This window comes from Delphinus delphis, chromosome 5, assembly GCF_949987515.2.
Source record: "Delphinus delphis chromosome 5, mDelDel1.2, whole genome shotgun sequence".
NCBI lineage: Eukaryota > Metazoa > Chordata > Mammalia > Artiodactyla > Delphinidae > Delphinus > Delphinus delphis.
The window spans coordinates 120,000,739-120,014,087 of record NC_082687.1 but is presented as its reverse complement, the minus strand read 5'-3'; the positions used below and the strand labels follow the sequence as shown (position 1 = coordinate 120,014,087).

The following is a 13,349-nucleotide window of genomic DNA, read 5'->3' as shown; positions in this document are numbered from 1 at the left end:
TTCCAGTGCAAAACTACAAGTCTATTTTCCAAATGATAGTGTGCAAATATTTAAGACTGCTCCCATGTCCTTTTTTTCACTGACTCAAGGGTACATATTTTCAACTACCCCTTAAGTAATGACAGTTGCTTTTTTTTTCTTTTTTTTTTTCTGGAAATTAAAACACCAGCTTTATTATAGAGGTATTGAAAACATGGCTTTGAATATCCCAATAAGAAAATCTTGAGTTAGTCATAGCTACAGATAGGCAATGCTAGAAATCCAAATCTACTCCACCACCCAGGACAGACCCTTTCACTAAATGACTTCAAAGAGTCTGAAATCTGTAGAAAAGACAGTATTAAAAAAAAAGGGAATAGGATGGATCTCCTTGAACAAGGATCATATCCTTGTTCAAAATCCACCCATCAGGGCAAGTATAGGTAGGAGAGAAGTCAGGAGATTGCACAAATAAATTATTGAAAAAAATGTGTAATGACAGTTGCTAAACAAAAAAACTATTCCTTACATAGTGACAGTTACCAAACAACACAGCCCCACTCTGAATAAAAGCAGAAAGGTTCAGAGTATTTCACTTCTTTTCTTGATGGACTGCCCTCCTATGAACACTAACACTATGAACATTCTTATATGGCTAATCCAACATGCATCCTGCTCTGGGCATTTTTTTTTCCCCAAACAACTTAATCTCTGGGACCAGTTTTTAAATGTTTTCAAATTATATTTTGTTATTGTCTAAGAACTAAGTCTATTTTTCCCTTTGAAGACAGTCATCTTAAAAGCCACCTAACCTTTACCAATAACTTGACTGGGTTTTTCTTAGACACTTAACTCATTCAGTTCAACAGTCAGTGTGCTGTGGCACTTCCCATGAATTCATAATAGGTATATGCTCAAGATATTGATGCCTCAGTCCTCAGATGGTCCCTTTACCCCAGTGCACCAATAAATGTACCTCCCAAAAATCTTTACAAATATTATTTCCTATATACATCATCAGTTTAAAAAGGCAGAGGGACTTTCCTGGTGGCACAGTGGTTAAGAATCCGCCTGCCAATGCAGGGGACACGGGTTCGTGCCCTGGTCCGGGAAGATCCCACATACCGCGGAGCAACTAAGCTCGTGCACCACAAGTGCTGAGCCTGCGCTCTAGAGCCCACAAGCCACAAATGCTGAGCCCGCGTGCCACAACTACTGAAGCCCACATGCCTAGAGCCCGTGCTCCGCAACGAGAAGCCCCCACTCGCTGCAACTAGAGAAAGCCCGTGCACAGCAACGAAGACCCAACGCAGCCAAAGATAAATCAATCAATCAAAAAAAAAAAAAAAAGGCAGAAGCACTCCCTTAACTGAACCATTCTCAATTCTGTGCAACCCTCAACAGCCTCTTCCTCTACAGAATTACAGATCCTATATATCAGTAATTAAGGCTATCCTGAAAGATGCTTCTTTCCAACTGACTACTCTGAATCCTAAAGAATCTCAAGCATCTGCTTCAAGACTTAGGTTATTCTTTTAAAAGTAACTAAGATAAGGTTTTAGTTCTTCAGTGTAATAGCCCTAAAGTTACGGGGAAAAGATATACTATCTCATTCTCAGTCACTTTTTCAATTAATTATCTAAGCAGGCAGACTCAACTGCTATCTTTTTATGCAAGCTAATAAATCTAGTCAACACCTTTGCCTGTTTTCTTTCTTTTTTTTTTTTGCCCGTTTTCTTTTTATCGTAGCAACAAAATGAGTGACAGAAACAAGAAAAGAGAGCCAAGAATTACATAAAACTTATTCTAATTATACCTAGCAATAGTAACATTGCTGTTCAGTAATTTAAAAACATTGGTGAGTTGCTACTCTCCATACCCTCAAGAAAGTGAAGAAATAAAGCAGAATTTCACTTCAACTGGTCTCAATTACAAATGTAATAAGAGGATGGGAAGAACAAGGAGAAATGAGGGAGACTATATAATATTTTGATAAATTTAACAATAAAGTATTTAATCATGTTACTGATTAACCTGTTATCAGAGCCCAAATTTTAAATTCATAATGAACTTAGATTATCTTAGCTCAGATAAAACTACAGCTAATCAGGGCATGACTTAATATTTTAAATATGAAATATTCTGCTTTCTTAAAGTTATGCTATTCAAAGTACCCAGGTTACTTCCTGACAAAAATCTACTAACAATATAACCTGAAACAAAGCCTATTAGTCATTCAATCTATTTCTGCCCATGGACCACGTGCCAGGTCCTGGGTTTGGCACAGGTATACACCAGTGAAAAGAAATACGTAGTACCAGCCTTCACAGAGCAACAGACTAACAGGAAAAACATACACTAAGCAAATTACGCACAAACTTACAAAAGAAGTGTAAGGTATAATGAAAGCATAGAATAATAAGACCTAGCTTGATTAAAACACTTTTCCTTTCTCTCCAAGTGCATAAATAATATAGTATTTACTAACTACAGGCACATCAAAATATAATAAAAAGCTGAAAAAGAAAACCTCATTAATTTTAGTCTAACTGGATTAATAATTATTTATGTATTAATTATTCCCCTACTAATCACTTAAAACAGAAAAACACTCATCATAGCTTACCATTTTCCTCGACTGTCATTGGAATATTAATTTCTAAATATGAGCCAGCTCCTACATTTACATGTACAGCATTTGTTTCCTATCAAAAGCAAAAAATAATTCATGAGACATTTATTATAATTACACTCCCATCTTTACTTTTCAGTTATTATCAAAGATAAAATTTAATCATCAATAATATTAAATAGGTATTAAAAGTTCCTAAGAGCAAAAGTTCAAATTTATACCAAAAATATACTAAAACAGTTTGGCCAGATTTAAAGGAGAAAATGAATCAGACTATACTATAAAGGTCTATTATTATTAATTAACTTCTTTCTACTATTTGGCACTTAATGAAAGTAACATACATACAATTATTGGGGGTGGGGGTCAGGGAAGCTCATAGAAATGAATCTGAGTATAGGACTAGTCACCAGAAAGATACTCTGGAAAATAATGTTCAAATTTTACACATAATTTTCCACTATATTATTTCAATAATTACCCTATTTTTGGTAAACAGCAAGTCAATTGTAGCATCTGCAATAATATTCATTCGTAGTTCAAAAGCAAGGATCTGTCTTGGTCTCCCAGGCTGTGCAATTTCAGAGACTTTCAGAACTTGATAATCAGGAGGGAAGAAGAACTTCCATAAACAATCTCTAAATAAAGAGGAAGAAAGAATAATGACAAGTTATTCAAATAAAATTACCTCTGATAAGAGACAAAATCAGTATTATAACTTTCTATTACCACTGCTATCTTATTTAACAATTAGACATAAAATTGAAAAAAAATTATAAGTCACAAAATAACACCTACCATAATTTCCTTTCAGTAAAATGAAAGACTGTTTTATACTTCCAGAGATCAATGAGCTTTGAGCACTTAATATACTACTATCAAATAAGACATAGGTAAGACCAAATTTGCACTATTCAAACATACTGTGAAAAATTAAAGACTTTCTACAGGTATATCAATTGTGCAAATGGCAAAGAAAGAGCTGAAGGGGGATGGCTTAATTAGAATCATTCCACTCTGGACAATTACTACTTAACCTTTCTGAGGACACTCGCCTGCTTCCTCACCTGTAAAAGAGGATTGTCATAACCAGTCTCAGAGAATAGATCCAAGAATTAAATGACAACATATATGAAAAAGACTTGGCAGTACATGGCACATGGAGAAAGTGTATTTCTATTATTTTCATAATCACTATTAATCAACGTTATAACAATAAGAGTCTAAAGAGCAATAGATTTCTAAAAAGAAGCAAGTGTTTGGAGGCTAGGGCTCTCATGTATTTGCCTCCCCATATCATTTGACAAACATGAAAGAAACCAAGAAACTTTCAATTCATAGCCTTCTATATAATTAAAAATTAGCATGTTACTCATACATTCAGAAAAAGTATCAGTTTCTGACTTTTAAATAGGAAGAGCTGAGGAAGGAGTCATCAGTAACAGGAAATGCTACTTGGAATAAACTGACTGCGAAAAATCAGATCAACAGAACAAAATTTGCAAACTGATCCATTATAGACACGAAAAGAAAATTAAGTCTGTAAATGTTTTGGCTAAGACACAAATATACAAAACTAAGCTTTCAAGACAAAGAATCCATCTGATCATTAGGTGATCATGGACTATAAAATGGGTAGCAGGATATAATGAAAAGAGCAGCAGACTTGAAGGGTTGGTCTGAATCTTGGCTCTAGATGCTATAGCTTTACTATCTTGCCCGAATCACTGAATTTCTGTGTCTTCATTTTCTCACAGGTATAATCAGATCACCACACCTGTCCTTGTGTCTCTCACTGTTATGAAGATCAAGTGTGAAAATATAAATGAAAGCAATAAAAGGCCAGACAATATCAGGAATATTTGCATTATTATAGTTATCATTAAGGAGTAAGCACGAATTTATGAAGTTTATATTTCAACTCTGTCATGAAAACTCTTAAAAAGAAAAGCTGAGTGTCTTAAAGATTCAGACACAAGAGGCAGGGGATATGGGGATATATGTATATATATAGCTGATGCACTTTGTTATACAACAGAAACTAACACACCACTGTAAAGCAATTATAAACCAAGAAAGATGTTTAAAAAAAAAAGAAAATCATGTAAAGGTAATAGAACTGACATTAAAATCTATAAGCTAAATAAGGTCATGCTACATCAGAGATCAAAAACAATGCTGAGTGAACTATCCAATAATAAAACAGTTGAGATTTCTTTCTATATTTCTTACACTAATAGGTAGATACTAAAAAAAAATGACCTAATGAACATTTCTGATAACAGTTCATATTTGTTTAGAAACTCAGTATGGAGAAGGTGAAAAGGAAATGGCTACAAGAGAGGAAATGCACAATTTGCATACATAAGGGAGGAGATAAATACTATTATTACTCACACAAGGAAACTAAACCCATGTGATAAATTTCTTTCTTTCTTCTTTCTTTTTAATAAATCTGAATGGTTTTGTTAAGTCCAGCTTAAAAAATGTACTGCTGTTCTCTCCTAGCAGTGGCAGGACCTACTGAAGGGAGTTGGTAAAGCAAATTTTTCTTTCATGTTATCTACAGTATCATTTCTCTGTATTATACAAAGATCACCCAAAGAGTGAATATGACTATATATTAAAAGAATTTTAGCTAGGATTTTCATGTAAATATAGCCTAATACTTCTCTTAATGCAATACAATTAAATATAGTTTAAGAAGAATCACACTTTATTCAAATACTAAAATGCAAAAATATTCTGTGTCTGTGTTAAAGCACTGCTTTAATTTTTTCCTTTCAAATATAGCAAGTGTAACTGTTACTTAAGGGAATGTAAAACCCCTCATTTTCAACTATTCCACAGTAAATATAGCATGGTTTAATGTACGAAAAATTTTATTATAAAAGGAAAATTTTAATCCAGTAATTTGAAAAATACTTGTTTTCTAACCTGAAATTTTAAGCTATGTTTACCTTCGGGTCTAATAATCTAACCCAGAACTTAATGAAGTACTGTATTGGCATACTCCAAGTATTCAAATAACACACTTACTTATATATTTACCAAACTACTGTTATTTAAGTAGCTACTTAATGGAGCAGGTATTTCTATATGTTAGAGATACCAAGGTTAACAGAATGTAGTACCTGACAAAGTATATAATTCTTCTAACAATGCTAGGTAGAAAGCACTTATTTTGTGTTTTTTGGCTGCGTTGGGTCTTCGCTGCTGCGCCCGGGCTTAGAAAGCACTTTTTAAAACAATTTAGTTTGCAAGGCAGAAATATAGACACAGATGTAGAGAACAAACATATGGGCACCAAGGGGCGAAAGTGGCAGGGCTGGTTTGTGGTGCTGGGATGAATTGGGAGACTGGGATTGACATATATGCCCTAATATGTATAAAATAGATAAGTAATAAGAACCTGCTGTGTAAAAACATAAACTAAAACAAAATTTAAAAAAAAACAGTTAAGTATAAAAAGAGTGAGTATATCAAGTATCAGCACTCTTAGTAGTCCATCAGTGGCCCAGTAATATCTGCCTCAGTCACTGATTAAGCTTGTATTTCTCCATTCAAGCTAGTTTATGAAAGACTAAACTAGCTTTAAACAAGGTATATTTACATAAAAATTTAGATGGTCCCTCATAAATTGTAGTACATGTCCCCTCCTTTGTTTAAAATTCTTCAATAAGTAGGTAGATGTTCATAATATATTAAAAACAGAAAATTACTTCAAAATTAGTAGAATAACTAAGAAATAAAAAACCCTTTTTTACCTTTCAGGCACTCCTTATTACCTCCAGTATAAAATCCATATATTTCTTAACTACCTACAAATCTCTTTAACAACCTATAGAACTTATTAAGACAATTCTCCACTGCCATCATGCATTTGCAGAACTCCTCCCTTGCCTTGATTACTTATCCTTCCCTTCCTTTCCTGGCTAATTCTTACTTATGTTTCAAAACTCAACTCACATACTACCTCAACCAAAAAGCATTCTCCAGTTCTCTCCTCTTCAATATGAGTTATGAACCTGTTATGGGCTAAATTGTGTCCCCCTAAAATTCATATGTCCTAATCCTCAGTACCTCACAATTTAGCCATAGTTAGAGACAGGGTCTTTAGAGAAGTAATTAAGTTAAAATGAGGTCAATAGGGTGGGCCCTAATCCAATATGACTGGTATTCTTGCAAGAAAAGGAAATTTGGACACAGAGACCTACAAAACACACAAGAGAGAAGACCATGTGAAGATACAGGGAGAAGATGACCATCTACAAGCCAAGGAGGGAGGCTTTGAACACAGTCTTCCCTCACGGCCCTAAGAAGGAACCAATCCTGCCAACATCTTGATCTCAGAATTCTAACTTCCAGAACGGTGAGAAATTTCTGCTGTTTAAGCCACACGGTCTGCGGTACTTTGTTGTGGCAGCCTCAGCAAACTAATACAGTACCTCTCTAAATTCTTCATCAAGACTTTTTACATACCTCTAATACAGCACTTAATAAAACTCTTTGTTTCTTTTTTCTGAAACTGAACTATGTATGTCTTTTAGCTCTGAATCTCCATAGTTCCAACAATCCCTGGCATATTCGGTGATTAAATACAAAAGAAAAAACCAAGGAACCAATAAATATTCTGCTCATTTACCATTTTTCTAATGAATTAGCTCCTCCTTTAGAGCAAACTTGCTTGTGCCAATTTCTCTACAAATTATTTGGATTAAAATGTTTAGTGATATCTTACCCTGCCATAATAAAATTGCTTATAAAAATATCGATACTAAGCTAGCCTTTAATAAAAATTATAGTATTATTCCAAAACGTTTGACTTAGAAATATAATTTAATCAAGTACCTCTGCCTATCAGCCCATGGCCCATAGTTGAAATCTGTTCCTTTACCACAAACTATATCCAGTCCCCAACAGGGAGGCAAATCTTGTAATTTGCAATCCTCACTGCTCATTTCTCCTTCAATAGTTTCTTCTGTTTCTTCTGGAACAAGTCCTATATTGCAGAATATACAATATGAAGATAGTTACTTAAAATAACCATTAAAAGGCTTCCTTAGATCAACATTTCTAAAAAGTTTTTGATCTCAGGAACCTTTACACTCTATATTGAGGACCCCAAAGTGGGATTTTTTTGGTATTGTATCTATCAAAATTTACTGTATTCAAAATTTGAATTGAGCAATATTTTTAAATTTTATTTTTAAAATAAACTCATTACATGTTGACATAACAAAATGTCTAATAAGATTTAATGAAAATATGATGTGAAAAATAACAACATTTTTAATGAAAACAAATAAAATTTTATTTCATTTTGAACGAAAATATTTTTTAATCAAAATAAGCATATTTTCTAAAACAAATTAATTTATTGAGAAGTGTTGGCATCGTTTTTATTTTGGCAAATTTCTTAAATATACAGCTTAATAGAAAACAAGTGAATTCTCACAGCTGTTTCTGCACTTAATCTATTGAAGAAAACCTAGCCTCATACAAATAGGTAGACAGAAAAAGGAGGAGTATTTTAATAGCTTTTTCAGATAATTTTGGATATTCTTTGACACTAGACCAAAATTCAACAAGTGGTAATTTCTTAAAGATTACTTGCAATGTGGAATCTGAAACCATATTGCTGAACTTCTCATACTCTGACACGTTAAAATTTACTGATCTCTCTTGCACTCTGAATAAATCTTCTATGGACATCATGAATTGTTCATTTGGAAAATATTGGTTCACTGAGACATTCATATTTTTCCCAAATAGACAAATTTCATTATTAAACATTTAAGAAGTCATATTGTTAATAACCCTGGTAGTCTCATCAGAAAAGTCATCAAACTCACAGTGGCAGACCCAAATTTTCCAAAATTCTAACTGTCACATGAAAGCTCAAAACCATAGTTTGTCCCTAGTTGCTCTTTCAAGCACAACTGGTATTCCATGAAAAGAGCAAACAGTTCAGCTTGGAACTCAATCACAGAATGCTTTTCCTGGAAACAACAGTGTACTTTGGTATGAGGCAGAAGTGTATTATGTGTTCTTATCATTTTATTAAATGAATATTAAAAAGTTTACTGAAGGGTCAAGATTTGATAAAAGTAATTTTTACTGCTTAATCAAAGACACTGTAAAGTACACTGGCATTTGTTTTATTGTGACTGCGTGGCAGTGAAAAAGACAGGGATCACTAGTATAGTTTGGAATCACTGCCTTGATTCATGCTAAAAGCACCAGAAGTTTTGCCCCCTGTAACTTTTACACCATCAATACAACATGGTAAAAAAAAAAAAAGGCAAATAACATCCTAATTTTGAACATACTTTGACCTCATAAACCTCCTGAAAGGTATGAAAAACAAGAATTAGGAAAAAATGACTAAAAATCCAATATTTGGCTTATTTATAAAACTGAGGCCACCTGTGAAGCACTGTAACTAGCTGGACTTCAATCCTTAAACTTTAAGCCTCAAATCCAACTTACTGTGATTTTTTTTCCCCTAAGCCAGCATGAACTACCTTAACTATCATCACATTCTCTAATGGTTTTCACTCACGGTCATTTGTATTCACAATTTTTGAAGTATACTTGCAAAAATGGAATTTGAAGGAAAGATTACTATATTTTTCTCTTTTGATCTGAAATACTAAAGAATATTCAACTTTTGACAAATGACACAGATATTTTTTAGGTAGGCATTCTCACATCCACATCTACCATTATTAATGCTTATTTATATACTAAGCAAGGATACTTAAAATATTATTAGATATCAGCATTTCATAGAAGAAACAGAATTGTAGCTATGAAACATATTTTCAAAAAATAATACCTGGCTCATCCATGTAATAGTAGATGTCAACATCATTTGACTGCATCACCACAAAACCTTCTCCCATTAATCTTGGTGGTCTATACAAAGGAAGGTGGAAGGCAAACTAAGTACATCTCCAGAATATAAAATGTTCAGTATGCTAATTAACAATGGTAATGGGTGAAAACAACAAAGAAAACTAAAAAGCAATCAAGTGTAGAAACTTGAAAAGGGAAAACATCTTTCACATACACAATAAATTGTTCCATAATTGTTTTCTATATTAGACTATATAAAAAATTGGCACTGAAAAAATTTTGACCAGTAAAATCAGTTAAAGAAAGACAAAAAAATCTGTTTTGCATTTCTCATTTTAAGTTTTGAATGAGAGAAATCCATTTAAAACAAAGTTTAGGGCTTCCCTGGTGGCGCAATGGTTGAGAGTCCACCTGCTGATGCAGGGGACACGGGTTCGTGCCCCGGTCCGGGAAGATCTCACATGCCGCGGAGCGGCTGGGCCCGTGAGCCATGGCCACTGGGCCTGCGCGTCCGGAGTCTGTGCTCCGCAATGGGAGAGGCCACAACAGTGAGAGGCCCGCGTACCGCAAAAAAATAAAAACAAAAAAATAAATAAAACAAAGTTTAATTAAATACAATGGAAGAACAATGTTCATTGGAATATAATAATCGTATTCTGCATTTGCAACAATAAATTTAAAATTAGACTTCAAATTCAACCATTTTATATTAATAACACTATAAAACTGATTAAAAATATCATCTTATATATTGTAAAATAAAGCATAACCTTTCAGAAACATTAAATTAAAAAAATGTTGTCATTTTTAACAACTTTATGTTACCTATTTCCAAGAATATTTAGTTGATCAACTTAAAATAAACTTAAAGCAAACATCTTGAACTCAAATTCTGGAATGAATGTTTCTGTACCATCAATTAACTTCCCTCTACTTGCTTTGATTTAACAACTTTTGTCTTTATCATACACCACAATATCTTCCTTCTATATCAAAATTAACCTCTCAATCATCAGATAATATAACACATACAAATTCAACAATCTTCTTCTAAATATGTATTAAATCACAAAGGTTAGGGTTTAGTCTCATTATTTAATCTCCATGTTTACTACTGAAGAGTGAAAAATACAATTTTAAATCTTTTTATACAAATAGCAGGACATTTTTTCATTTTACTCTGTGGTAATTTTCACAAAAACCCAGATTTATTTTTTTCAGTATTACAACTTGCACCCATAAATATAGAATTGTGTGCGTAGCTTATACTCCAAGATGCTTAGCAATTCAGTGATCCTGAAGAGTGTGAAACCAGGTAGACCCAGAGCCTCCCCGGTACTCAAGCTGGGAAAATGACTGTGTCATTCTAGCCAATCCCTAGAAAATCTAATAGCAAACTAGCCAAAAGTTGGAACTAAAAAGAAACAATCATGTTTCTCATAACCTCAAACTTTATATTGCCTACACACAAAGACAAAAGCTGAGACAGTGGAAACTCATCACATGAATACTTTTACTTTTATCACATGAATACTAAATTACACAAATTTAACGATAGACTCCTTCACAGAAAAGGATAGTGATTGAGAATAACAAAGATTACAAGAGCCCTCACCCCACTCATGAGCATGTGGCCTGGGAGTCAGATGCGAGTCATGTGTCTGTTACCTGGGGACCTCGGTCCTCTGGAATGGAAGCATCCCACCACAAAGAGGGTGACTCTAGTGTGCGTCATTATTACAAAGTGTCTCCTAAAAGTAAGGAGCTACTTCGCTGAAGGAAAGCAAATCTGGAAAGCTAAGTGGAAAACTGACTGGGACTTAAATGTCAACTGAATTCCCAAACTGTCTTAACTTCATCAGTTTTCCAAGAGTAATTCTGATTCAACTTTCAACTTTTCATTAACTCCAATGATACTCTACTATAATGAATCTGTTGAATTTACTATTTATCCATCCTTCTGAAAATAAAAACCTACCTGTAATGTGTATTTTCTAACATACAAACATCAGGGCTCAATTGCCCAAAATAAATTTCCCAAATACACTGAGAAAAGGACAGAAAAATTATAAGCTTATAAACAGTGCCTAACATATATTAAATGGCAATAAATATTAACTATTACAATTAAAGAACAAGAAAAATAGCTCATAGAAAAATATTTAAAATAGGAGTTTACCAGTGGATAAACTCCATTCATTTATCTTATAAAGCAGGAATACTCTCAGTTGATTTAATAGAGAAATATATGTAATTATTGCCCAACTTATAGCAAAGAAATTAAAAGGATACTAAAGATTCTAAATGATAAGCTACAATAGGTATAAAGAAGTTATTTGTTATTTTTATAACTTTCTTACTCATCATTTTGAAGACCAACATATCTTGGACTAGGAACAAGCATGACTCGAACATTTTCAAGCTTTCCCTTCACAATATGCATGAACTGATCAAGATGACTGGAAGGTGGTTTTGTAGTATAGGTTAAGAAAGCATCATCAAAGTTGATGCACAGAGTTTGAGGTTGGTAATGATTTCCAAAGGCCAAGCGTCCCTAAAAAAAACAGATAAGAGATATTATGCCATACTATTTAGGCTGTATTTTTTTTTCTCAGGTGACCTAATAACAAGCATTTTCAAGCAACTACTAAATGATTCCACTTTAGCACTATACACTGTTTAAATTGCTCCACTGATCAATTTAGACTAGTGTTTAAAGAAATTTGAGCACTTGTGAATAAATAAATAGCCTTAAAGTTCTATACATTTGTGCTAAAATGGTATTGGTGTTGAAATAATTCTTTCACTTTATTAAGAATGGAACCCAAAGACCTCTACAAAATTACTTTCTTAAGTGAAAATTATATTTTCAAAAATAAAAGGTTCTGTTATTAACCCATGAAACATTAATTGTAGTGGAATTTACTTACCGTGCTCACATTGACCTTTATGACTGGAATAAGTGATCTCCATGAAGATGTGGGGTCTTGAGATTCTGTTTTTACTTTAACTCTGAGAAAAAAAACAAAAATTGACATATGAGAAAAATTAAGTACCTAAGAATACTGTTGACTTCCTCACAGTACACATTATTATTATTATTATTATGTTTTGGCTGTGTTGGGTCTTCGTTGCAGCACGCAGGCTTTCTCTAGTTGTGGTGAGCAGAGGCTACTCTTTGTTGTGGTGTGTGGGCTTCTCACTGCAGTGGCTTCTCTTGTTGTGGAGCACAGGCTCTAGGCACGCGGGCTTCAGTAGTTGTGGCTCGCGGGCTCTAGAGCGCAGGCTAAGTAGTTGTGGCACACAGGCTTAGCTGCTCTGCGGCATGTGGGATCTTCGCAGACCAGGGATTGAACCCGTGTCCCCTGCACTGGCAGGCAGATTCTTAACCACTGCGCCACCAGGGAAGTCCCACAATACACATTATTAATACCAGTTATATCTTTCCAAATATATCTAATGACTGCTCAGTAAACAAAACAATGACCATCTAAGGGACACTAATATCCCTAAAATGTCTCCTAGAATGTACTCTATCATGCACCAATTTTTATATAAGAAGCTATAACAAAAAAGTATATTTTCAGAATGACAAGCTTTAATGACAAAGTATAAATTATGATGTGCTGTCATTACATCTGTCATTATGCCTATCACACTACATTATATCATTTTAAAAGACAGCAAAAATTATAATTAAAACAAAAATTACCAAGATATAAGTTACTTAGATGTTTTAAGTGTTTTAAGCACTTCTGACAGTTCAGCTGATCCTTCTCCTTCCCTACTCCCGCCACTCTGTGGCAAAATAATTTCCTCTCAATACAATGAAAAGGATAGACCAAGAGTAAGAAAAAAGGAATTGGCCATACACAAA

General features: G+C 33.7%; 1 protein-coding gene across 1 annotated transcript in view; it reads right to left on the bottom strand.

Moving 5' to 3' along the window:
* Nucleotides 1–13,349, bottom strand: part of BLTP1 (bridge-like lipid transfer protein family member 1) — a 204,572-nt gene that overhangs the window by 149,690 nt on the left and 41,533 nt on the right. The window contains exons 8-13 of the mRNA XM_060013201.1: nucleotides 12,403–12,484; nucleotides 11,833–12,026; nucleotides 9,453–9,532; nucleotides 7,463–7,613; nucleotides 3,093–3,249; nucleotides 2,606–2,684 (exon numbers count right to left, since the gene is read on the bottom strand). Coding sequence (XP_059869184.1) covers nucleotides 2,606–2,684; nucleotides 3,093–3,249; nucleotides 7,463–7,613; nucleotides 9,453–9,532; nucleotides 11,833–12,026; nucleotides 12,403–12,484 — 743 coding nt within the window. The remainder of the gene's footprint in view (nucleotides 1–2,605; nucleotides 2,685–3,092; nucleotides 3,250–7,462; nucleotides 7,614–9,452; nucleotides 9,533–11,832; nucleotides 12,027–12,402; nucleotides 12,485–13,349) is intronic.